The 26389-nt window shown below is 41.3% G+C and overlaps 1 protein-coding gene across 2 annotated transcripts in view; it reads right to left on the bottom strand.

Moving 5' to 3' along the window:
* DENND5A (DENN domain containing 5A) overlaps positions 1-26389 on the bottom strand; it is a 107843-nt gene that overhangs the window by 19423 nt on the left and 62031 nt on the right. The window contains exons 12-19 of one of the 2 annotated variants that reach the window (XM_084854519.1): positions 25724-25876; positions 24994-25098; positions 18208-18292; positions 14370-14454; positions 6634-6762; positions 4004-4125; positions 1523-1668; positions 417-535 (exon numbers count right to left, since the gene is read on the bottom strand). In XM_084854519.1, the coding sequence (XP_084710645.1) occupies positions 417-535; positions 1523-1668; positions 4004-4125; positions 6634-6762; positions 14370-14454; positions 18208-18292; positions 24994-25098; positions 25724-25876 (944 nt within the window). The remainder of the gene's footprint in view (positions 1-416; positions 536-1522; positions 1669-4003; positions 4126-6633; positions 6763-14369; positions 14455-18207; positions 18293-24993; positions 25099-25723; positions 25877-26389) is intronic. The other variant, XM_084854528.1, reaches the window with a different exon arrangement.

Raw genomic sequence — 26389 nt, 5'->3', positions numbered from 1 at the left:
TTATTTCTAGTTTCATCTAACATAAGCCTATCATGGTTGATATACACAAAAAGGGGCATCAAATCATGTTCTGTAAAATAGTGTGTGATTATTATTTACAGATGAGCTTTATGCCAAAAAAAGTCTTGTGTAATATTATTGTGTCAGTAGCTGACCTAGTCCCATGGAGCAAGGAAGAGAAAAGAAGATAATATCTATTTGACCAGTTGGCGCTTAAAATTCACTAAGTAAACATTAGTCACAACATTAAAAACTCACAACAGCATTCATTGCTCAGAGCAGCAACAGGTTAATTTTTACAAAGAAGTAGGAAATTAATGCAGTCTCTACATTTATTACAAATGAGCCTTGCTCTAGGATTCAAAAATTTTAAAATCCTTCACTACAAGCCATAAAAAAGCTGAAACAATCCTTACTTGTAAGTGTGACCTGTTACTTCATTTCTGACCATAACATATTCCACTAGCCACTTGGCATACAGTCCAGAATTATCGTGTCCTATTTGTACTGTGGTAAGCTTTCCCAGGTTCTGACACTGAAAATCAGAAAACAAACAAAAAAAGGAACATCTGCTCGATCAAAACAGAAAGAAAAGTCACAGAGAAAAAACAATAAGGTCTAATCATTACTCTAATGATTAGAGCCTCATGTGGTGCAGAGTGCTAAGCAGCAGTATTGCAACCGAAACTCTCCCCACAACCTGAGTTCGATCCCAGCGGAAGCCGGGTCTTGGGTAGCCGGTTCAGGTCGACTCAGCCTTCCATCCTTCCAAGGTCAGTAAAATGAGTACCCAGCTTGCTGAGGGAAAGGTAGTTATGACTGGGGAAGGCAATGGCAAACCACCCTGCTATAGTCTGTCATGAATACGCCACCGTAAGCGGTGTCCCTCTAGGGGTCAGTAATGACCCAGTGCTTGCACAGGAGGAACCTTTCCTTTCCTATTTGTACTGTGGTAAGCTTTCCCAGGTTCTGACACTGAAAATCAGGAGAGAAAAAAAAGGAACATCTGCTCAATCAAAACAGAAAGAAATGTCACAGAGAAAAAACAATAAGGTCTTATCATTACTCTAATGAATAGAGCACTAATATATAAATCTGGCAGTCACTAAACACAGTATTGCTATATTTGATAGCAAGAAGCAGTTATCAAATCAAATGCTACAGGAACATTTCAAAAAACCCAACTCAAAACGTAGACAGAGGTAGCCTTAATTTTCTCTTTCTGCCACAATATAATTTGAAGGTCATAATTGTCTACGTTAGTTTGCTGGACACACACAATAATAAACATTCCAAAAAACAGAAATATGAACTTTACATTATAGGTACATGTTCTCATAATTTTCTGTTTTGTGTCCTCTATACCAGCCTTACCCAACCTGGTGCCCTCCAGATGTTTTGGACTTCAACTCCCAGCATTCCTGACCATTGGCCATGCTAGCTGGAGCTGATGGGAGTTGAACTCCAAAACATCTGGAGGGCACCAAGTTTGGGAAGGGTGCTCTAAGCCATTAAGACATACCTCAAACGTCATCTCCAATGTATTCCTTGGAATCTGTAGGACTCCTGTTTCACCCAGTTCTCCTGATATGCATATCCATGGATTGGCTGTGAACATTGAGCCACCAAGTTTTTTGCTAGGAACTATTAATATATGGTATGGAATCACTGTAAAAACAAGAAACAACCTGGCTAAAACAAATAAGTCTCCAAGAACAAATGCAATTACCATTTATACAGAAGAATAAGTACCTATCATAATGTACTCTTATCAAATACCACACCGTTCATACAAAAATGAAATGCAAAAATAACATGTTGTTTATTAAAATTAGATGTGTTAAATGAAACCCTAAAGAAACAGGATCAAGCAGGGAGATAAAGTGGAGGAGGGAGCAGGTTTTGCTCCCATTCTTCACCTGGTACATTTAGTGATAAATGAGAAACACACATACCTGCTTTATAGCCAACTGGTGAGCACATGTTTAGCAAACACTCTCACATCTGGTTTGACTGGAAGTTTAGTGGGTCCAACATTAAAATGTTTGAGAAGCACTGCCTTTAAAAACCTATTTAAATAACTCAGCTAATAATTACAAGTAAGAGGGGAAGAGAAAACGGTAATTTAGATGTAGAGTGAAATCAGAGAATTACCCAGGCTTAGCTACACAAGCACCTGTCCCACAGTAAAACCTTAAGGGAGCAATCCTATTGGGATAGGCGGCTGCCTTCGAACTCAGTGGCGACCGCCTATCCGATGCATGGCAGAAGGAGCATGGAGGGGATCCTCTCCTCCGCGCTCCAGCCGCCCTGCATTTGCGGCTAGATAGCTGATTTCAGCTGTCTAGCTGCGGGGCATCGTGGGGCGGGGCAGCAGGATGTTGCATAGGAAGCATTGTACTGGCACTTCTGCACTCCCTGCTCCTCCCTGCCCCCGGGAACACCCCCTTTTGCCCCACTCCATGCTGCTCTTATAAGCCCAGAGCCCAGGGATGATCTGCACCACCTATGAGGCGGCAGGGTTGGGGAGGTGGTTCTCCAGGAACCGAGCATGGAGCACGGGCTCCAAGGTCGTTTCCTGGAAACCAACCAATCCTATGGCCATCTAGCCACTGTCTAGTGGCCACAGGATTGCGCCCTTAGATGCTTAAACCTGCGAATAGATTAACAAGGCCAAACCCTTTCTGATTTGGCCCCTGCTCTTCCCAGAATACATTCATCTGCAAGTCTGATACATGTCTTCTATGCAGTATCCCCTATGAGCCTGCCCAGTTCTTAAGATCTTCTGGAAAGGCCCTTCTTTTGAGACTGCTGCCTTCAGAGGCACATTTGGTGGTGACCCAAGAGAAGGGCTTTTCTGTGGCCACTCCCAGGCTGTAGAACTCCCTCCCAAGGTTTGCTCCCTCTCTGCTGTCTTTCCGCCAGTAGGCAAAGACTGCTTTATTTAAGAAGGCCTTTAGCCAGTAAGTGGGTCTGTTAGGTTGGGTTTTTAACAATATTTTTTTCTGTAATTGCTGTTTCTGTATTGCATTTCATTGTATTGTTTTATTCTTTTAATAAATTTTAATAGTTTCTGTAAGCAGCCTTGAATGCTACTCTTTGGTAGAAAGGCGGGATACAAATAAAATAAATAAATACATGAAACAATATATTCCACACAATCAATGTCCTGCATTGAACTACTGTTAATCAAATAAATTATAAAATATTTTGATGATGTTGCACTATCTTTCACTTGCAGTACAGAACCATGAACGCAATGTTATTAAACATATTTAAGTTATGTTTAGTTCATGTTTTAAAAACATTTCCTGGTGAAAGGAGGAGAAGGTACAATCAGAAACTAAAAGACGATGGCGAAATACAAATACTGGGCAAAATCCAGTGTTATGCTAGCAGACTTCCACTTGCACAACGGACTTTTCCCCCTTCTCCTCTCTGCTGCAGCCCCCAGTGCTGCCTCCCCACCCCCCAATCTGCTCTAGAGGGCTCCCAATCCTCTGGAGCAGATTTTGAAAGTGGGGAGGCTGCAGGGGGGAGGGGGAATGGTGCCTTTTCCCGTTCCACTGATGGAACCTGGTCTATGAGTGAGAGGGGCAAACTGGGTATCACCCTGTGTTACTTCTCAAAAGTTATATTAACAATGGTAGTCTCCCAGCATGAGATAACCGGATGAGGGTTACAAAATTAATGGGTCCATATGAAAATATCGAACTGATTGTGTTATCATCAACATTGAATTGTGAGCATTTACTCTAATTACTTTTGCATTTAAGCTTTAACATAATGATCACAGTCTGTATTCTTACGTTTCATTACCATCTGACCTCACAGCAAACATTTTTTCTCTATATATGCACATGTATACTAAGGAGAACATTCCATGCATCTGATGAATTAGACTATGGTCCACAAAAGCTTATGCCATAAAAAACTGTTAATCTTTAAGGTGCCACAGGACTCTTTGTTATTGTTTTTCTCAAGAATGAAAATTTATACTTACAGATTGTTGTAAAAACATTGGTAAAGCAAAAGTAATCAACAGCACTGAAGGACAGGAGATGATAAAGGAACTGCTCTTTCTCATCATCACAGCGGAGGAATGCATAACGCTTGTAGAGTTTTCTAACAAAGAAAATAAATGCTCTGTAATAAGACTTTCAGGCTCAGAGTTTTGGGCTCTCACACGGACATGATAAATATATGTACATTACAATCAAAAGGTGTCAGTAAAGTATTGTTTTGGTTTCTAATGTCCTTACTCCATAAAGGTTCCATGCACACATAAATCTTCTGAACTGCCCACATTTCAGTTATAAATACTGTTTTCTACACCTCTGTTGTACAAAAAGAATCTAAGTTTTCTTAAGACTCAAGTTTCTAGGCCCCTGGAGCGTGGAGAGTAATTTGGAAACATAGAAGCAGTGGGTGATGAAGGTTCAAAACCCATGTAGAGAAGTAAAATTTCCAGAAATGTTGAATCCACTGGGGAAAAGCTGCTTTTCATTTCAGAAAAAAACGGAAGTGTTGGGAAAAACTGAAATATATGCAACACTTACAGAACAAGCTTATACATGTTTACTCCGAAGTAAGACTGACTCTGTTTAATGGAGTTTACTCTCAGGTAAGCATGTGTAGGGTTGCAGACTCAAATATATAAATGCCTTAGTTTTGCACAAGCAAAATTACAGTATATCCAAGAGTTGCAAACTGCTCCTATGCTACTTAACCATATGTAACTTATTTTTTCTACAGCTCAGATATCAAAATGAAAAGCAACGAAGGCCCCATTTTCTCCTTTCATGAAGATGGCAGGACTCTCTATGTGCAGAAATGCATCTTGGATTTCAGTATTGTATATATCTATAGTATTCACAGGCTTTTCAGTCCTTCCGTTTTGTTTTTAAGAGAACAATCCTATGTATGTTTAGATAGAAACATGTCCTACAACTCCCAGCATTTCCCAGCCAGCATTTTTTCTATCTAAATATGCATGGGATTGCACACTAAACATGTTATTGTGTTTTTAGATCTTCCCTATTGCTTTGTTTGTACTGTTTTAAACTTTTAAGGTTTTATACTGTGTTCTATCATGTTTTATTTTAGAGTTTTAATTTTGTTAAGTGCCCAGAGAGCTTTGGCTATTAAGCAGTATAGAAATATAATAAATAAATAAATAAAATTATTTCTCTCTAGTATCATAGATTGTCTTTCATAAAGATAATGTTTATACTATACATTTTATAGTATACATTTTACATTTTGAGTAAAAATCTTGCCTTAAAAAACATTTCATTCATCCCCTAAAAGAAAATATTTCAGAAGAGGTTTTTTCCCTGTGTTCCCTATGAAATGTGTTCAACATTTCAATTTTTTTGTTGTAAAAATGGAGAAAAGTCCCTGGAAAAAAAATGAGAGAAGAGAAGACACGTTCTCCTGAATTTTTCTAGGTACAGGGTGCATACACTATTGCTAGGCTAACTTTACGTTGCATTTTAATGAAAACTAATAGCTACAGCATAGATTCTTCCTGCTCTACCTACTGGGTTTATAATAGATACAATTATCGGATCGATACTGAAATCTGAAAGTTAGGTGAAATCCCCATTGTCCTGTGACCCCATATGTATTTTTTCTATAGCTATGGGTACACATGGCATCAGAAACTGAATGAACGTTAATAAGCACTACACTATGTGATCTGCACTAAATCAAATCTTGGCTACTTGCAAAATGTACAATTCATGATTTTTGCACTGAGGATGAATGCAGCTGCTATCTTGGTGCTTGCACTATGTCAAGAGCAGTGTCTCTGGTGGACTGACGCATGCTCTTTGTTTCTCTATAAAGAATTGTTACCAGAGCATGAATCTTTGTGGCTAAGCTGTCCCTTTCCAGAAACAGCCATAGCTGATGCACCAGCTGAAGCTGGGCCTCCAGTGTTGAAAATGGACCAAGGAGTACCTCCAAACTACACACCTGCTCTTTCAGGAGGAGTGCAACTCCATCCAGAAGAGGCCATCTACCCAATCCCCAGACCCAAGAACCACCCACCCATAGGACCTGCGTCTTGTCAGGATTCTATTTATTAGCCCACAACCAACCATTACTGCCTCCAGGCAGCAATCTAGGACCTGCATGGCCTCAAATGAGAAGGAGAAATAGAGCTGGGTGTTATCAGCATATTGCTGACACCTTGCCCCAAATCCCCTGATGACCTCTCCCAGCAGCTTTGTATAGATATTTAAAAGCATGGGGGACAGAATAGAATCCTGTGGGATGCCATAACATAATTTCGAACAGCTTAAACACAAAGGGCATTTTTGTGTTTTAGGGAATGCAGTTTACTTTAACTTTTTCATTTTTAACATTCTGACCATAATAGCTAACCAATTTAGGGCAGCATAGAAAATGCAAGATTGTACCCACATCTTCTCAATTCAACCTAACACACACCTTTATTTCAAGCCTATCCTGTTTCTTAAGCAGCTATCAGCCTCTGTTAGTCTGTTAAGATAGTGTGTTGTTTTATCTATTAGCATTACTAAAGACTTTGGCAAGTTTGTTTAAAAAGAAACACAAATGAACAGATCTCCATTAAGCTGAATGTCATTGCATGTTAATCTAACTTACTTTGTGAGTTCATGATCCGAAAGAAGGTGTTTCAGGTGTCTGGAGAGTAATTTCTTTTCCATAGAGAGCCGAACCCAAGCTCTAGCCTTACCAACATCTGTTTTGATCTCACTAATATTCTGGATATGCCTGAACAGGAAAAAAAACAAATTACAGTGTTAGCATCCTACCTTTTACTGTGTGAGGTAGTTCCACAAGAATATATAAGTGTTAAGGAAAGTGATTTAACCTATTTATAAAGCAAATTTCTTGACTACTTGTGCTATTCAGTTGTTAAAGAAGGTTACAAGAAAAAATAAAGCATATATTGTTGATATGATCCATATAAAAGATTGTAAACCAGTGTGCTGCCAAACCCCATATAATTCTGTCCTAAAAAGACACCAACAAACAACAACAGCAGCAGAAAATAATAACGAGCAGCAGTAAAAAGTAATCAAAGTGGCCTTAAAAAGGTTTTACTAACAAATAATAGGAATAGAAAAAGGGGTATCCCTTTCTTTCCTCAAACTAGGCACCCAATTGAGATGGCCCTGTCTCATGCAAAGTGATCTTATCTCATTTAAGACTGAAATACAACCTTATATCTGTAGAAATATGCATATTGATGGTAATAATTAAAAGTAACAATAATCTGCTTTATTTTCAATTGCCAATTATTACACAATGAGTCCCTAGGATCTATTGCTATATGGACATGACAGGCTTAGAAAAGCAGAGTGACTTGTTAGACCTACAGTACACACAGCAAATCAATAATCAGATTTAGGAAATGTTTGGCAACTATGCACCAACATTAATCTTTGTTCCCAGAAGAAACTGAAATATCAGAAAGCTGCAAGCAGTGTTAAAAACATTGTTATCTTAGGTTTCAGGATTCCCTGGCTCTATCCTTCCAGGGTTGTTGTTGTTTTATTAAAATGCATTCTACAGGTTGGATCCAGAGCGATGTCCATAGAAGAGGATGAGCGGAAGGTTTCATTCCCAATCTCTCTTCCCCCAGCAGCTTCCTCCAAAGCCTCACCTGTGGATCAGGGCAGAGGACCCTGATGAATGCAGTGGGCACTGACATGGGGGGGATTGCTGAAAATTGGGCAGATGTACAACTGCACGTTCCCCCTCAAACCCCAGATAGAAAGGCTTGGGCAGGGAGGGGAGAGGAGGCACCCTCTTCTGCCAGCATTTCTCTGGATATAATGCATATAACGGAAGGTTTTGCCATCTCCACTTGCACAAGAGCTCTGCAGAATGTATTTCCTGACAGGGAGGAATATATTACTACCATTGGAAACATTGGAATGCATACACATATCCATTGATTGAAACTGCTTACGCAATTAATGTTAATTTGATTATAATATATGGCGGAATTCTATGATAATCATAATCCTACATTATACAAATCATGTTTTCCAGATGACATTGAGTCAACCACAGTCTAAGAGGAAAGGTTTGAATTATTGAATGTATTTATTTTATTTATTTCTTTATTACATTTCTATACCACCTAATAGCCAAATTAGTCTGTTACTGCAGAAACACAGGTACTATTAATCTATCAAAGTAGAGTAATACTGAAAATGGCAATGCCATGGTCTGCTTACATTACCACCAGTGAATGAATTTCACAATTTCACTCTTTCTATCACTGCTGCAAGGGGAGGAAGCGCTACAGGTGAGATCCAGTGCTCTTCCTGCTGCTGCCTTGCTGGTGTGCTACCTCCACCTGTGGGACTTCTACTCTGCCTTCTTGCAGACCCAGGTCCAGCCAAGTGCCTCCCCACTCCCAGCTGCAACACCTGTGGGAGCTGGGGTATAAAACCCAGGCCCTGACGGGGGTGGGACCGTCACCCCTTTGCGGGAGCCACTTGACAGGAACACAAAGGCAAGGGCCTGTCCCCCTGCTTGAAAGGAGGGAGGAGGACTGCTTGCCTCAGTGTGGCCTGCAGGACTGCCTACACCAGAGATGTTTTGTAAAGAAGGGGAGAGGTGTTGGGAGCCAGGGAACAGCCATTACAGTTCCACAGGGCAGAGGGAGATACAGAGGGGGGAGACAGTCACACTCTAAAGGCAGAGTGTGTAACAATAGGGTGTTGACTGTCCACAAATTGTCCCCCAACTCAAATAACCTGGATGGCCCTGGCAACAGACCCCCTGGGTTGAAACTGCTGCTGCTGAAAGCCAGTTCAGTGAATGGTAAAGCAACTGCTATCCAGGACTTGATCCTGGATGAGCACACTGAGCTGGCCTGTATTACAGAGACCTGATTGGATGAAGCTGGGGGTAGGGGGGGGTTAATCTCTCTCAGCTCTGCCCTCCAGGGCTCTCTGTCCAGCAGCAGGCAAGACCTGGGGGGCAGGGAGGTGGAATGGCAGTGATCTATCGGGATTTGATCCCTCTGACCAGGTGCCCTATCCCACAGTCTGCTGGGTTAGAGTGTATGTATTTGAAGGTGGGTGCCCAGGACAGAATAGGGATTCTGTTGGTGTACCATCCACCCCGCTGCTCAACAGTCTCCCTTCCTGAGCTAGCTGGGCTAGATGGTTTCAGGGTTGGTGTTGGGTCTCCCCTCGGCTTGTTGTGATGGGATTTCAATATCCATTCTGAGGCTGCCCTGTCAGAAGTGGCTCAGGACTTCATGTTTGCCATGACAACGATGGGTCTGTTCCAAAAGGTATCTTGCCCCACCCATGCTGCTGGGTACACTCTGGACCTCATTTTCTGTGCTGGATGGGGTGATAGTGATCTGAGAGTGGAGGAACCCTCTATAGTTTCATTGTCATGGACAGATAAACCTGGTAGGGTTAGACATGCTGGCACTTGGAACCTCTGCAGGGGTGGAGGGCTGACTAAGATGGTCTGCCCCAGGAGGCTGATGGATTTGAATAGTTTCCTGACGGCTCTTGAGGATTTTCCTGTTGCCTTGGCAGGCGATTCTGTTGAAGCCCTGGCCAGTCTCTGGAATGGAGAGATGACCAGGGCCATTGACACAATCGCTCCTGAGTGTCCTCTCTCACGAAGTAGAGCCACACCAGCACCCTGGTTTTCTAGGGAGCTGGCGGTGATGAAATAAGCGAGAAGATGACTAGAGTGACATTGGCAGAAAACTCGGAGTGAATCTGATCAAACATGGGCTAGAGCCTATTTGAAGGCCTACTCTGTGGCAAAATGGGCAGCAAAGAAAAAAAAATTCTGCCACTATTGCATCTGCAAAGAGCTGTCCAGCAGAGCTGTTTTGAGTGGTCAGGGGTCTTTTCATACACTAGCCCGCAAGAGGATAATTTAAACCTCTCGAAAGCCAGCAGTGAACAATTTGCTCAGCACTTTGAAGACAAAATCGCTTGGATCTGCTCTGACTTGGATGCTATATTTGATACAGACCCAGTGGACGTAACTTTGGCCCCTGCTTGTCCAGTGTTGTTGGATACTTTTCAATTTGTACAGCCGGAGGATGTGGACAGGATCCTGGGAGAGGTGAGAGCCTCTATGTGTGTTCTAGATCCTTGCCCTTCTTGGCTTAGAAAAGCAACCAGAGGTGGACTGGCCGAGTGGGTAAGTGGAGTGGTTAATGCCTCCCTTAGTCAAGGCAGAGTTCCTGTCAGGGTGGAAACTGAGCCGACAGAACCCCAGAGCAGTTCTGATTCTGAGGAGGATCAGCAATCTGTGGGAGAGGAGCCAGCTCATCCCTCACAGGCACAGCAGCTGGCAGAGATTCCTCCTGCCGGCATTCCTGAGATAGATAGTGATCCTAGCAGTGAGAAAGTGCGGGAACGGGGCTTGCTAGACACTTGACGCAGACGCAGGGAGCGATGAGCGATGGAGGGCGCGGAAAGGAGGCGTAGCGCCCGTTTGGCGCGCAAGCAACAGCCGCCTCCCATGGACCCAAGGGAAAGAGGATCTCTCCCTAGTCCATAAGTTCTGGGTCTTCAAGTGACTCTCCTTCAAATGGGGATCAACTGCCTACTCGGAGCATAAACTACTCTGCTGTTCCTTGCTTAGTCGCTGGTGATTAGCATCTGAAAGAGTCATTAAGTTGTACAAGGATTAAAGCCTTGAAAAGAATCCTTTTGTCTGTGTCTTGAGTTGGCTATTGGAGTCTACTGAAAGAGGCCGTTAGGGCGCTCCTGACAGTTCCAGCCTGCCTGAAGGAGGAGGTGGTGAAACGTCTGTTAAAAAAACCGTCCCTGAACCCCACCATATTGGATAGTTATCAGCTTGTCTCCAATATTCCATTCCTGGGCAAGGTATTGGAGTACATGGTGGCCTCCCAACTCCAGGGATTCCTGGATGAGACAGATTATCTAGATAAATTTCAATCTGGCTTCAGACCCACTTATGGGACAGAAACAGCTTTGGTCGCCTTGGTGGATGACCTATGCTGGGAACTAGACAGAGGGAGCGGGTCCCTGTTGTTTCTGCTGGATCCCTCAGCAGCTTTCGATACCATCGACCATGGTATCCTTCTGGGCCACCTTGCTGGGATGGGACTTGGAGGCAGTGTTTTACAGTGGCTCCATTCCTTCTTGGAGGGGAGGACCCAGAAGGTAGTGCTGGGAGACTTCTGTTCATCTCCTTGGCCATTGGCCTGTGGAGTTTCTCAGGGTTCTGTTTTGTCTCCCATGCTATTTAACAGATACATGAAACCACTGGGAGAGGTTGTCCAGAGTTTTGGGGTTCGGCATTACCAGTACACTGATGACACCCAACTCTACTTTTCCTTTCCATCTAATTCCAAGGAAGCTGTTGTGGTGCTAAACTGGTGTCTGTCGACAGTAATGGACTGGATGAGGGCAAACAAATTGAAGCTTAATCCAGACAAGACAGAGGTGCTCCTGGTCAGTAGAAAGGTAGATCAGGGAATAGGGATTCAGCTTGTGCTGGATGGGGTTACACTCCCCCTGAAGACAGGTTTGCAGCTTGGGTGTACTTCTGGATTCAGCCCTGAGTCTGGATGCCCAGGTTTCAGAGGTGGCAAGGAATGTATTTGCACAGTTAAAGCTGGTGCACCAGCTGCGCCCATTCCTTGAGATGTCTGACTTGGCCACAGTAACACATGCCTTAGTTACACCCCATTTGGATTACTGTAACGCGCTCTATGCAGGACTGCCTCAGAAGAGTGCTTGGAAACTTCAGCTGGTTCAAAGAACTGCTGCCAGACTGTTGACTGGGGCTGGCTACAGGAAGCATACAACTCCCCTGCTAAAACAGTTTCACTGGCTCCCAGTCTGTTTCTTGGCACAATTCAAAGTGCTGGTCATGTCCTATAAAGCCCTATACAGCTCAGGTCCAGGTTATATGAAAGACCATATTCTCCCCTATGAGCCTACGCGTGCCCTGAGATCTTCAGGGGAGGCCCTTCTCGTGGTCCCACCACCATCACAGGCTCATCTGGTGGGAATGCGGGAGAGGGCCTTCTCGGTGGCTGCCCCAAGGCTCTGGAACTCTCTTCCCAGGGAGGTGAGTGTGGCACCTTCCTTGGTATGCTTTCACAGGCAGGTGAAAACATTTTTGTTCCGGCAGGCCTTTGGGGATAGCTAGTCCTGGACATGTGAGAATATGATGGATGGATACTATGGTTTATATTTCTTGTTGTCTTTTAAAATTTTGATATTACTGATAATTTAATTATATTTTTAAATTTTGTATATTTCTATTTATAGGTTTTAACTGTACATGTTTTTAATGTTGTAAAGCCGCCTTGAGTCCCAGTATTGGGAAAAAGGCGGGATACAAATAAATATAATAATAATAATAATAATAATAATAATAATAATATTGCATTGGATCTGGCATTCAGAAGGCACATGCAGACACCTCAAAAATTAGAATTATAAAGTGTTTATAAGCAATGACTAGTAAAGCTAAAAGTTTAGTTGTCAAGATTCCTTCACCATGGAGCAAAAGCTAAGAAAATTCAGTGAAAAGATGTCACTATTAGTATCTGCTGAAGCTGCCTAGCAATTATATTTTAAATGGAATCATTCAGCTCTTCCATTTCAGCATATTTATATATATACTGAAATCTAACAGCTACAAAAAGAGGAAGAGGTCTAACTGACAAGCAGGTTTCAGCTCATTTTTTGTATTCTGTGCTTATGAAACAATCATGGATCTTGCAAATTAGAGAAGTAGCAGTATTCATGTGCAGCAAAAAAGGAGAAGAGGAGCCATGTGGCACCATAGAGATTAGTTTATTATTTATTCATTACATATCTATCCTGCCTTTCCACTAAAATAGTGCTCAAGGTGGCTAATAGTAACACACAAATAAAACAACAGAACTATAATTAAAAAAATTAAAACGCATCCAATAAAAACACTTCAATCAGAAAAAAATAACAGTACTCCCAGATTAAAATCTACTTTAGCCACTATCAGTTTAGATGCCTAAAGCCTGCCAGAATAAAAATGTCTTTGCCTGCTGATGGAAGGACAAGAGAGATGGAACAGGCCTGGCCTCCCTTGGCAGGGAATTCAAGAGCTTGAGATCAGCCACCAAGAAAGCTTACTGTGGAGGAAAAGGCTCAGAGGCCCATATAGAAAAAAAAAACCAAACACAGAGGACGGAGTGACTCCATCTCACAAGGGTGCTACTCATAGGATTGTGCCCCTAATGTTTTAATATGGTTTTATTCTTGTTTTATGCTATTATTGTTATAGTCGATTGCTACACCAGCTTGTAACTTTTGCAGAAAGGCAATATACAAATTAAACAATAGGTTTATAAGTCATAACTAGCACTTTGAATTGGGTCCAGAAACAGACAGTGATGCTGTTGTAACAAGGGAGTCATGTGCTCCCTGTAACCAGCCCCAGCCAACAGTTTGGCTGCAGCATTGTGGAACAAGCACATTACAGTAGTCCAAACAGGATGGAAATAAGGCATGTGTTACTATGGCCAGGTCTATCATCTCCAGGAACAATATGTAATAGTTGCATATGCAAGAGTCTACTTAAAATGCATGAAGTGGATTTGGAAATAATAATTAAAAAAAAAACCGAGTTGATCCTCCACAGTACCTGAACGTACGTGTGTGTTTGTGTGTGTGTGGCCTTGTTCCACCGATCCAATCTTGGAAGCCATTGTTTAAAGCTGGTTTCCACATCCTGGCCACTTTGAAAGCTATTAACCATAGTTCCTGGCTCAGACATAATACAAAAGGAATGGTTAACTGTAGCTTCCTGGCTTGTTTCCTGGCTTGTGAAAGGAGAAAAGCAGCTGCATGTGGGTGCATGAAGCTCATTCATTTCTCAGCTCACTAAATTGAGATATGATCATCCAAATGCAGAGTGTGTGTGCGTGTGCGCGCATGCGCGCATCCGATGAAGTAGACTTGCCTATGAAAAGTTATATTAAAATAAACTAGTACATCTGACCCCCACAAGGTATTTTGGCTTGGTCACATAATAGCTTTCCATCATGTCTGAACCAGGCCTTTATCTTGTCTCTGTGAAGCAAGATGATTTCAAGAATTCATTTTGAATCATATGTTTTAATGTTATCACTTAGCTGAATTTTTGCAGAACTTGAGGTGCTATCCTGAACTCACTTACTAGGAAGCTAACCCCTTTGAACAACTAGGACTTACTTTTGAGCAAACATGCTTAAGATTGTGCTGCACATCTGAGGAGAAATATTTTAACAGAAAAATGCTGACAGGAAATATTTTAAATCTGGCTATTCTAAAAATATGAATGAACCTTTCATGCAAATATTTAAGGTTTTAAAATCCAACCTCATATCTTGGATGAGAGATACTCTTAAGGGAGACATTGCTGGGCTGGCATCTGACTTTCTTCTTTCTGCATCTAGAAGAATTCCTAAAAGAAAGTTATCAAACATTGTGCGATAATACTTAATGTAAGTCCTTTTAATTTTTACCAAAAAATTAGCCAGTAAAGGTATATTTGGGCTCTCTGAAAACTTCCAACATTTGGGAACTTCGCTCAGCTTCTATGGCCCTTCTTATGGTCCCACCATGGACAAAGGTTCAGTTGGTGGGAAGAAGAGAGGGCCTTTTTATTGTGATGCCCAGATTATGGAATGACCTCCCCAGAAAGATGTGTTTGGTCCCTTCATGGGCGACTTACGCATGCACTTAAGACAGTTCTGTTTCAGCAGGCATTTCTTAGATAAGACCTTCTAAAGTGTGTTGTTTTTATTGCTTCCATCTGATCTGCATTCTTTTAATTATCTGCTTTTTTATAATTATTATTTTTCTTTTATTGTTATGACATATTGTTTTATTCTGCTTGTTATTAGCTGGCTTTTGTCTGCATTGCAGAGAAAGGTGGGATATAAATTATTATAAATAAAAAAAGAAATATAAACTCAAATTTAAACAGAAAAACATACCGATACATTATGAAAGCAGAAGAAGAAAAGTTATGAATTAGAGCTAATTTAGGGTGCAATCCTATAGCCACTAGACAGCAGCTAGACAGCCATAGGATTGTTCAGTTCCTGGAAAACTGCCCCTCTGCCCCTCCCCTGTTGCCTCATAGGTAGCACAGATCATCCTCAGGCTCCACACTTGGATGAGCAGCACAGAATGGGGCAAAAGGGGGCATTCCCGGAGTGGGGAGTGCGGAAGTGCCAGGATGCCCTCTGGCCTCCTCCTGCCTCCCCCCGCTCTGAAGTTCCGTGGCTAGACAGCCGAAATCGGCCGTCTAGCCGCAAATGCACGGCAGCCAGAGCATGGAGGAGATCTGCTTCATGCTCCGCCCTGTGTTGGATAGGCAGTCGCCTATTCCGACAGGATTGCTCCCTCCATTGCAGTACTTGGTTTTCATATCAATAAATACTTTGATAGTGGAAGTCTGTTTTGTTGTGTGTGGGTTTTTTTTTTTACCACAGAACAGAATCAATTATGTATGGTGGGTCTGACTTTGGCATCCATCTTTTTGCTGAGACATTCAAGCGGTTCACTGCATATTCAGCTTAACTATTTGTTTATATGCTTTATTATACTCAAGGCTGAGACTTTTGATGAAAAGGGAGGGGGAGTGACAAGATAAAATTGTTTTCCGCTTGTACAGTCTCTACATGCACGGGTAAGTAGGAATCCTACAGAACTCCATAACCTGGCACAAAAGTGGTGGAAAACACTTGGAAATCTTTGCAAAAGAGGGTGACAAGTTCCTGAAAGACACGGCTCACACATATTGAGGGACCAAGCATGGAGGCAGGGAGAAGGTTACACTTTACCCAAGCCTGGAGATCCAGAACTGTCAACCCCAGGCCATAACCCAATCACTATGAGGAGGAAAATGGAGGGTGCTACCATGCTTGATGAAATTTTTGGAAACTTATTTCTATGCATCTATTGTCCAAATCTTGTGACAGTGGCTTCAGAAAATACAAAAACAGTATCAGAGCAGAACAAGCAACATTCTGAACAGTGAGTTGCTGGCACAGGCCTTCTCTAGAACAGGTCGAGACTGATTGTGCAGTTAAACAAGGACATATAGTTTGAGACGGAGAGATCTGTGTTTCCCTATGTGACATGCTCTAATAAGAACTACCAGTCCCAGAGTTACTTGTGCACAAGCAGGAGGGAGAGATAGCTGGTAAGATGGACAAAGTATCATAATAATCACGGACTGTTGGAGCTAGTGCAGCTGGTAGGATTTACAGGCCCAACACGTGTGAGTAAGTGTCTAGTTCAAGACTCTCTTGCAGATCTGAGAATTTCCCTTGTGAGATATTGTACCTGGAAAAAATATTTAAGTCTACTTTTGAAAGAGTATGAACTACTCCCACTTACCTTAATAAATGAGTTTTACAAAAAATGATTGCAACTAATTTTCTGTGCACAGCCATATGGGGCTTTTTTGCACATTACTAGTGACTGTAGCAGAAGCTGAAAGACGTTTCAGCAAGCTAGCACTCATCAAAATTGCAAGTGTTCTGTTATAAGGTAATGCTGGTTATGCTACCTAGCTATTTTGTACATCAAATATGAACTTGCAAGACAAAGTGATTTTACAATGAAAAAGGCAAAAAAAGGGGGGGGGAATTGGTGTATTTATACATTTTTTGCAGCTTTGTTGGTTCATTGGAACAAATATAAAAAAACAAAGAATTCTACAGGATAATATCCTTACTAGAACAAACCAAAAAGTTAAAGAGTAGTCAGCAAGCTTTGGAGAACTCTTACTCAGCAAACTTTAGAGAACTTTTAAATAAAAATAACAAAAAGGGAAGGTATTTGAGGACAGAGCAAAAAGAGGGAGAAGAGAAGGATACTCAAAATTGGATAGGGAAGAGATGGAGAGGTGAAAAGCAGTCAGGTGAAAAGCTGTGCATTGGGGGAAAACAGAGAACAACGCTAGTGGATGAAGCCTCTATACCCCACCACTTTTTAAAGGGCCATTAGCTGCCATTGGGTAATTTTTACTAAATAATATTGCCATCAGTTTCTATGCTATAGTGTAGGTATAGTGCAATTACCCCTAGTAGACCCTTGTTGATTTTTAGCCATGGCTCTGTGGGATAAAGTAAACAAGCTATAATTTAGGACATGGGGGGCAGATGTCTGTCCCTTGACTCAGAGACTGACTGATCACTAGAAGTAAGGGGCAGGTTTAGTCCCTAGCCCAATTGTGTCCTTGGGTGCAGAGCTTTACTTTCTCCCATGAGATGGCTGCCATTCATTTCCATGGGGAAAAGTAAAGTATTGCCTCTGGAAACAATAGTATAGTCAAGACAAAACTTACACAGACCTCTGATAAGAAGCCTCCATCTACAGTGAACCCAGAGCACAGAGATGCACTTGCCCTCTCAGTGGTCCCTGAAATATGCAGGCCCTGTCTCCACACGCATTGCACCTCCCATACTTACTAGCATATCACTAGTACTGCATTCCAGAGAAGATTGCTGCTGAAAATGCATTCCAGAATCTAGTGAGTTCTGGCTCAGACTAAGATTTGTTTATGCTGGTTCTGTTTCCAACTATTACTAAAAAACAAAACAAAACTTCCACTCAACAGAAACACAGTATTTTTACTAGCATGAAACATCTATCCCAACAAATTTTATTTAAAAAATCATGATGTTACCTAGGGAGGTAGTGGGCTCTCCCACACTGGAGGCATTCAAGGTGAAGCTGGACAGCCATCTGTCAGGGATGCTTTGACTTGGATTCCAGCATTGAGCAGGGGGTTGGGCTTGATGGTCTTATAGGCCCCTTCCAACCCTACTATTCTATGATTCTATGAAGTACAGGCACTTCAGAATTTTACTGATGCAATGATTTGGCACAACAGACTAATGTGTATTTCAAACACTGTGACATTCAGTGCCTCTCTGAATTCATTTAAGTTTTCTGTTTAAGACAGTAGTGATGCCAAGCACAATACTTCTCTTCTAGCTACATCTAGTTAGTAATATTCCCCTGAAGAAGGACCATATACCTCAAAACAGATTGGGATATTTTTGGTATCAATAAAACATCTGTGTACCTCTAATAAAAGTGCTTTGCAGCATCAGTGTTTGGTGCCATTACTCTCTTTTGTGACCTTTTTCTCCTGAACATGACAACACCTCATAATCTTTATGCAAGCCAACTGTACCTGAGGTACTGAAGCTTCCGGATGTAGGTTTTCGCTGCCGATTTTCTTGGTAATGTAACAAGTGTGACCACAAAGCAGATTTCCCCTAAGATTAAAAGGAAAGGTTATTTGTCAAACCCAGCATAAATTACTAATTTTGAGATATATAGTATTATTTCAAAGACTTTCACATTAAAATTATCCGTTAGATACAATTAAGCGAAGTCAAAATGACACAATGATACAGAATTTTAAAAAAGGAAATAACTGTTTTGAGTAAAATGTACATACTTTCTGAAGAAAATTCAAACAGGTTTACTTGGAAATCCAGCTAATTAGGACCACTCATATACATGAATTCAAATCAACTTGTCTTATTCCACTACATAGGTTGCGATGCAAGCAGTACTCAACCAGGTTCTTGTATTTTGGAGTATTGTCCCCAATCTATAACAAGTTGATTAACTGTCTAAACCTATACATGTACAGAAATTACCCCTGTCCCAACATTGCTATGACTGTGATATAAACATGCAAGCTCTATGTATTAACCATGTGAGAAGTACATGCCATCCAGGTTATGCTATCCTTTGCCTTAAAAAGAAAGCTGCATTGAAATAGGTTCTCAGCTTTACCATATCTTCTGATAAAGAGGAGTCTGATCAACTTTGATCAATCTAGCTAAATGGATTTCAAAAAAATGAGGTGTGTCCCTCCCCTCCCACTCCCTCGCCGCAATGTTTAAGCCTTTTAAAAACTATCTATTAAAGATTAATGACTTTTTAAAGAGATGACAATAATATCATAATGTCTTCATAAGGACATTTGTCTCTTGACAAAGAATAGTCTTATTAGACTCAGTATCATGGTAATCTTAATTTACCAGCTAGAACCCTACTGCCAGTCTCTGCCACGCCAACAAGCAGGTTTAACTATAAAGCTGTTGCCAGCCAGGGTCAGTTTAGCAGATTGGCTTGCAGTAACCTGGCCCCCTTCACCCAGAACTAGACAATCCCTACATTGAACCCTTCCACATCTGGTTATTATTGTTATTTCATACTGTAGTTTTAAACTTTTATATTGTATTTTATCATGTTGTATTTTATAGTTTAAATTGTTGTGAACCACCCAAAGAGCTTTGTGTCAGGGTGGACACTGAGCCCATAGAATCCCAGAGTAGTTCTGATGCTGAGGAAGAGCAGTCGCTCCTTCGGGAGAGGAGCGCGCTCCTTTTTTCCCAGGACCAACAGCTGACAGAGATTCCTCCCATCCACATTCCTAGTTTAGAAAGCAGTCCAGGGAGTAACTCAGCACAGATAGCAGACTGGGGGGGATGCGCGGCGCAGACGCAGAGAGCGGCGCCAAATGGTTCGCGCTCAAAGAACGGTTGCACCCAGAGGATCCAAGGGAAAAGGGGAGGGATTCTCCCTAGTCCTTATATTCAGGGGTCTGCCAGTAATTGCCTTTCAAACGGGGACCAACTGTTCCAACTTAGGGCATAGGGATGCTGCTGCTCAGATCTAGTTGCTACCTGTAGAGTTATTAAGTTGTAAAAGAAGAATAAAGCTTTGAAAAGAATCCCTTTGTCTGTGTCTGGACTTGGCTACTGGATTAGACTGAGAGAGCCCTCCAAGGAGCCCTTGACACTTTGATTACGTTTCTATACTGCCCAACAGCCAATCAATCAATCTGGATGTACAGAAAGTGGTAGCAGCTACTAAATGTAGCTCCCAAGTAAAAACTGTCTGGCCTAGTCTCACCAGTAGAGTAATTTTGAGAGCAACCAGTATGCAAGTTCCCCAAAAACAATCTGTAGTCTAGGTTGTGACAACTATTATCTGGGAAACATGGCAAGTACCTTGCATAGTAGGACCATAACTAGACCGATTTACTCATTTGTTGTAGTAGGACCCAATTTGTAATATGAGTCAACAAACTGGCAATACTAAAGATGTAAGTGATCATGTCAATAACAGAAGGGTGATTATTAGAGAGATGGTTAAAATATCCTAAACCTCTGTTTTGGCTAGATACCACCACCAAATCTAAATTATGTGAACAAACTATAGGTAAATGAAACATACTGAAGTTTTCTCCTTGAAGAGGAAGAATCAGGATAAATTTATACATAACTTATTTCCTACAATGATGTCATGGTCATATAAAAAATTAGTGAAATTAGGATTTCAAGCAAATATTAAAATTAATCTTACATTAAACATTTAAAAATCCTCTGTTGTGCATTTAAAAGGAACATTCCAAAATGCCTTAAAGCAGGTAATGCTCACATAGGCATGGTAACAATGCATAATGGCTGAACATGTAATGCAGCGGATTTGATCCTTGGTACATTCAGTTGAAGGATCTAAGGTGGCAGGGCAGGGAAAAATCTCCTGTGCGGTCATCACAACTTCCCCTGCCAATTAGTCCCCCTAGCTTATTATGCACTCTGTGATTTATGCATCTTAAACCTGCTGCTTGTCAACTATAGTAGTTGTATGTGTGAGAGAGAATGACCTGATTTGCACAATCACTGCAGCTTAAACAAGCCACCATGCCTTGTTTAAGCTGCAGCACATGCCGAGCACCATTTGCCCAATTTCCCACCTGGGCATAGCTTGTTGGGTTGTCCGAACCTGGGCGGCATGGCTTGCTGGAAGGGGAAACCGCCCTCAAATAACCCAACAATAGGCCATGGGTTATCTGAGGGCTGTTTTCCTCTCCATCAATCTGATGTGCGAATGAGGACATTGTTGCCTAGAGTGCTGCTATTGAGGTAACCAAGATTAGAACAGCATCACCGATGCAATGAATATGAACCTGAGCACACTCCGGGAGAGAGTGGAGGACAGGACAGCCTGGCGTGCTGTGGTCCATGGGGTCACAAAGAGTCGGACATGACTTAACAACTGAACAACAACAACAAAGATTAGAACTGACAGCTGAAGAAGCAACTGCCAGAGGAAGAAAAGGGCTGCTGGGAGGAAAGGAATTAAATGTTATTTTGGCTCAGTGCATATCAACCTTCTCCTTGTCTACTTGTTTAATGAGAAATATGATAAAGGAGATCTGGCTGACATCCATTGGAACATAGGAGCTGCCTTATACCATCAGACCATTGGTCCATTTATCTCAGTACTGTCTACACTGACTGACAATGGCTCACCAAGGTTACTGGCGGGATCCCTAAACAGCCTTACCTAGAGATGCCAGGGATTGTACCTGGGACCTTTTCCATGCAAAGCATGTGCTTGTAAAAGGTGGGAGCAACACTGTGAATGTGTAAGTATACATTGCATAGGGGGTTAGACTAGATATCTCCAAGGTATCTTCCAACTCTATATGTGCCACCATCTTGGATGATATCATGTATGGGAGCATTTATTTAAAGCATGTTTATCCTGTTCTTCAGATCAATTAAACTTACATCATTAAAAAAAGAGTCCCTGTCCCTCAGGCTTACAATCTAAAAAGCACAACATGAAAGGAAAAATGGGATAAAGAGAGAGGGATGAGGAGGGAAAAAAACAAAGCAAACTCAGGTAACAGTACTTATAAAGTTCTTTAAGTTACAAAGATCTTTAGGGACAGCTGGGATTGAAACAATTCAAGGAGAGGAAGAGCTCAAAAGGCAATTCATCTCTCAGCAGAGCTGATGGAGTGGCCCTGCTTCATTTCTCTCCCTCAGTTACATTAATAACAAGATTATGGTCACAATGTTTCTGGCCCAGTCCAGCTCGCCACAAAGAATTTAACAAGAAGCATTAGAGGGACTAAAATATTAGCAAATTCCATCAGTACCAAATTATTTTATTCTGAATAAATTCATCTGGTTTGATAACAACATACCAAAAGTTACCACAGATTTACAGCAATGGTTTTATTTAGTTAGTTAGTTCAAAGGTTTGTGGGGTTTTTTGCAAGGATGGCATAGTTGCTTGCAAAATTCAAAGTGCCTATCACAACTGAACATTTATAACAGAGGATAACACAGTGGAGAGAGGAGAGTTATTTAATCCAAAAAGTATGTGGATGTAAACAGTGATAGCTACAAATTAGCTGGTGTATGGATGGCAATCAGGAGATAATTTCTGATTATTACGGGTGAAATATCCTGGTGGAGATAGAGATAAAGAAATAGGGGAGTTTGCAGTGAGCCTTGGGCTTGCATGCTCCCCTTTCCCACTCTTCCTACAGTGCAACCATGAGGAGGAGATCAGAAGCTTCTGCTTCTACTTCTGTTTTAGATTAATCACAGTTCGAATATTGTCCAAACCCTAAACTCTGGTTGATCTTAACTATTGTTTGTTCAAACAAGCCAGATGTCAAGGGCTCCTTGGAGGCCTCTCTCAGTCTAATCCAGTAGCCAAGTCCAGACACAGACAAAGGAATTCCTTTCAAAGCTTTATTCTTCTTTTACAATTTAACAACTATACTGTTTGCAACTAGATCTGAGCAGCACAGTACCTATGCCCTACGTTGGAACAGTTGGTCCCCATTTGAAAGGGAATTACTGGCAGACCCCTGAACTTAAGGACTAGGGAGAGTCCCTCCCCTTTTCCCTTGGATCCTCTGGGCGCAGCCGTTGTTTGTGCGCCAACCGGGCACTACGCTTCCTTTTACGTGCCCTCCATCTGGCGCCGCTCTCTGCGTCTGCGTCACACGTCCACCAAGTCTGCTATCCGCGCTCCGTTACTCCCTGGACTGCTATCTAAGCTAGGAATGTTGGTGGGAGGAATCTCTGTCAGCTGTTGGCCCTGGGAAAGAGGAGTGCGCTCCCCTCCCAGGAGCGACTGCTCTTCCTCAGAATCAGAACTACTCTGGGATTCTATGGGCTCAGTGTCCACCCTGACATCAGCTTCATAATCCATGGTTTGAAATTGGCTTGTTTAAACAAACCATATTTAAGACTAACTAGTTAGTCATGTTTAGATGACAAGCTGTGTGTGGTTAATCAAAAACGAAGTGAAAGGTTGAGAACTCCTTGTAGCTGTACTGGAGGAGGAGGGGAGAGCATACAGGTCCAAGGCTCAGTGCAGTTCATTCTCATGATGCTAAACTATGGTTTTAGCATTATGGTTGAACTAAAACTATGGTTTTAGCATTAATGCTAAACTACGGTTTAGCATTACATTTGAACCAGCTCATATGCTACTAAGGTTTTTCTAAAATAAATAGTTGTTCAAGTTTTTTATTTCCCACAAGAAGATAGTAAATATTGAACAATTTCACATTATACATTAGAAATCTTCTCTATTGTGCTGGTCAGTTCCAAAATGGAAGTAAAGAATCTCAAAAGACTTAAGACAGTGATGTGAAAGTTAACGTAAGCTGTATTGCAATTTCTATTCTGGAATCTCATTTGTGATACAAGTGGAATTAATTCATGAACATGCAGTGAAAAGGTGCTGCTCATATTCATCCATCATATTTGGCACCAAGAAGGGGTTTTTTGGATATTGATTACTTCTTTTATTTCTCCTACTTATGTCATTTTTCTGAGTGATTTCAAGAATTTGATTTCTTCAGCAGGCATCTTCTATAATGCACTTACTTTCTGGCTTGATTTGGATTATCATATCTCAGTTTCTTAAGCCAAGATATACATGAGCCTATTGCTTATATATGGAATTCTTATGGTACAGCTGTGATTAAACCAGTAAGTCTCCAGTTAACCACAGTTTCCCCTTTTGCCCAAACCAGAAAATTATGGTTACCAGCTTCAGAACAAGCCAGGATCTTAAGACAACTTCAAGTATTTGTTCCATATTTCATAATCATAGTTTCTGGGTTCAGACAAATTATGGTGAATTAGAGATTTCCTGGTTTATTTACAGCTCACAGAAAGAGTCTGCATGTGCAGGCAAAAGACTCATGCATACTTCAATGTAATAAGCCTGAGATATGATTGTCCAAACCCAGTCTTGGCCTGTGATCTGTGAAAGGTTAGAACGGAAATCGCTCTGACTAGAAGTGTATGTGGGACTAGGGGGTGTGGACTAGAAGGTCCTTTTAATTCTGATTATTTAGGACTTGCATACTGATGGCCCTATAACTACAACTACTACTTCTACCACTGAACAGATATCTCTGGGTAAATACCAATACCACTGCAAACAAATACTTCTCAGTATAACACCTGTATAATTAACAATATGTATGCTGTCTCCAGTGCTGGAACAGATCATATAAAGAGCACAAAAGCCTAAGGGAGCTAAAAACAAATGAAAACCACATGATGTAGAATTATGAATAAACAGCTCATATTGTAGGTAACTCATTTCCTTGAACTGCATGCTGATATGTGGGCAAAGCCAAGGGAGAAGAAAAATAGCATATGTGTACAAGAGAAATGATGACAAAGAAAAATGCTGTCATAATTGGCAGACTAAACTATATCATACATCTTATAATGACACTGGATTAACATGGCTGGAAAATATGAGTTTGAAATCACAAATGGAAGTTGATAGGTAGGCAGGACTAAGGAAGTCCAGCAACAGGAGAGTGGGCAAAAAGCTGGATGTGGTATAGAGGGAGTTGAGGGAAGCTATCTTCACAAAGACTATGAGGAGGCATAATCTTCTATTGAAGATTACTAAAAAAAAAAATGTTTTACAAAACTAGGCTTCTGTAGTTGAAACCAAAGCTGATCTTGCAAGGAGGAATGGTAGTATTTAAAAAAAAATCTTTCTTTCACAAGTCTTTTGATGTATTGTACTTCCTCCATCAGATTCCTAAATACTCTACCACAACAGACCGTTCAGCACTGTTTGCCAACATCTTGAATCAATCCAAAGAATTAACCTTATGTAGGGTTGGCCGCTTGCTGGTCTGAAAGGCCCAAATCTGAGTTGTAGCAGAGTATACTGATGCTCTATCTTCTAGGATGAAAGTAGTACAGCTTCTATCCTATGTAGTATATAAGAGGGAAGGTAAGAGTCAGACAGTATACACCTTCACACACAGAAACTGATAACAGTCTAGAATTCAGGTAGTTCTCATAGGTACTCATACCTATCAAACAAGGTTCTACAGCTTCACTTAATCATCTCCTAGTTAAAGTTGACAGCAAAGGTAAAGGTGCAAATGAGAAGAAAAGTTGGGATTTATTGGGCTGGATACAGAGATACTGTGAGTATACTTCTGCTCACAAAAAAGGCGCCCTCAGACCCCACAAAAAGAAAGGGGAAGAGGTGATTTCTGCCAATTTCTCCTTTCCTCTGCAGATCCCTGAATGCCCCCAAAACCTGCTCCAGAAGATTGGAGGAACCTCTGGAATAGCTTGGGAGGTGGCACAGGAGGTTTGAGAGGTGATGGGAAATCTGCAAAAAAATGCCTTTTATTGTTCTGTTCACAGAAGTCTCCAATGGATCCAACCCCTTAGCATTTAACTAAGTAGCTCTACATAAAAGGTAAAAATTCAAGAATCAGTATGTCTTGCACTTTAATATCAGAATTTAATACAGAAAGATTGTGCATTTTAAAAGATCAGCAAATATTTGCCAAATTATAAAACTACCACTTCATTTCTTACCTGCTTCACCTGCAGACCATGGCTCCATATCCTTTCCAAGAGATCACAGAGACTGGCTATCAATGTATTTTCTTCTACACCTGTAATGTTCACCTCACCGTGACCAAGTTCCACTGCTTCACGGCCCATTTTTTCCACTAGCATCCTCTTTGTCTTTTGAGAGAGAAAGAAGATGAAGTGACAATTGTTTTTTTGACAGATGAAACTACCAGGACATTAGATGTATTATCTCATGTGAGCAACAGTTTAATAGAATCATTATATTTAGGTTGCTCAGTTGACTAATATGAAACACACTGTTTTTAACTAGCAATGTTTTTCCATTATGGCACTACCAGCATTGCTCACTTGTCTTGCCTTACATTTGTCTGCTGAAATCAGGGATGAGAAACTTTTTCAGCACAATGGAAAACTTGTTTGCAGGAAATAATATCTGTGGTTTGCAGTTTACAAGTGGTTTAAGTTAGCATGGTATGTATGAGTCCATAGCACCTGTTCTCCAATATTTTTTGCTACCCAAAATTCCATAAGAAAAAAAACTAGGAGATTCAACACACAATGGGCTGTATTCAAAGAAATACAAGCAGAGTTCCATTTGCACAATGGGGCTTTTCTGTTTCTTCCTTCCTCCTGAATCCCCTTGCATTCCCCAAAAGTCAGGGGACC

This window comes from Heloderma suspectum, chromosome 1 (genome assembly GCF_057233095.1).
Source record: "Heloderma suspectum isolate Gila_16-S chromosome 1, 16-S_ref, whole genome shotgun sequence".
Classification (NCBI taxonomy): domain Eukaryota; kingdom Metazoa; phylum Chordata; class Lepidosauria; order Squamata; family Helodermatidae; genus Heloderma; species Heloderma suspectum.
The sequence above is the reverse complement of the archived record's forward strand: the minus strand, read 5'-3'. Positions and strand labels throughout refer to the sequence as shown.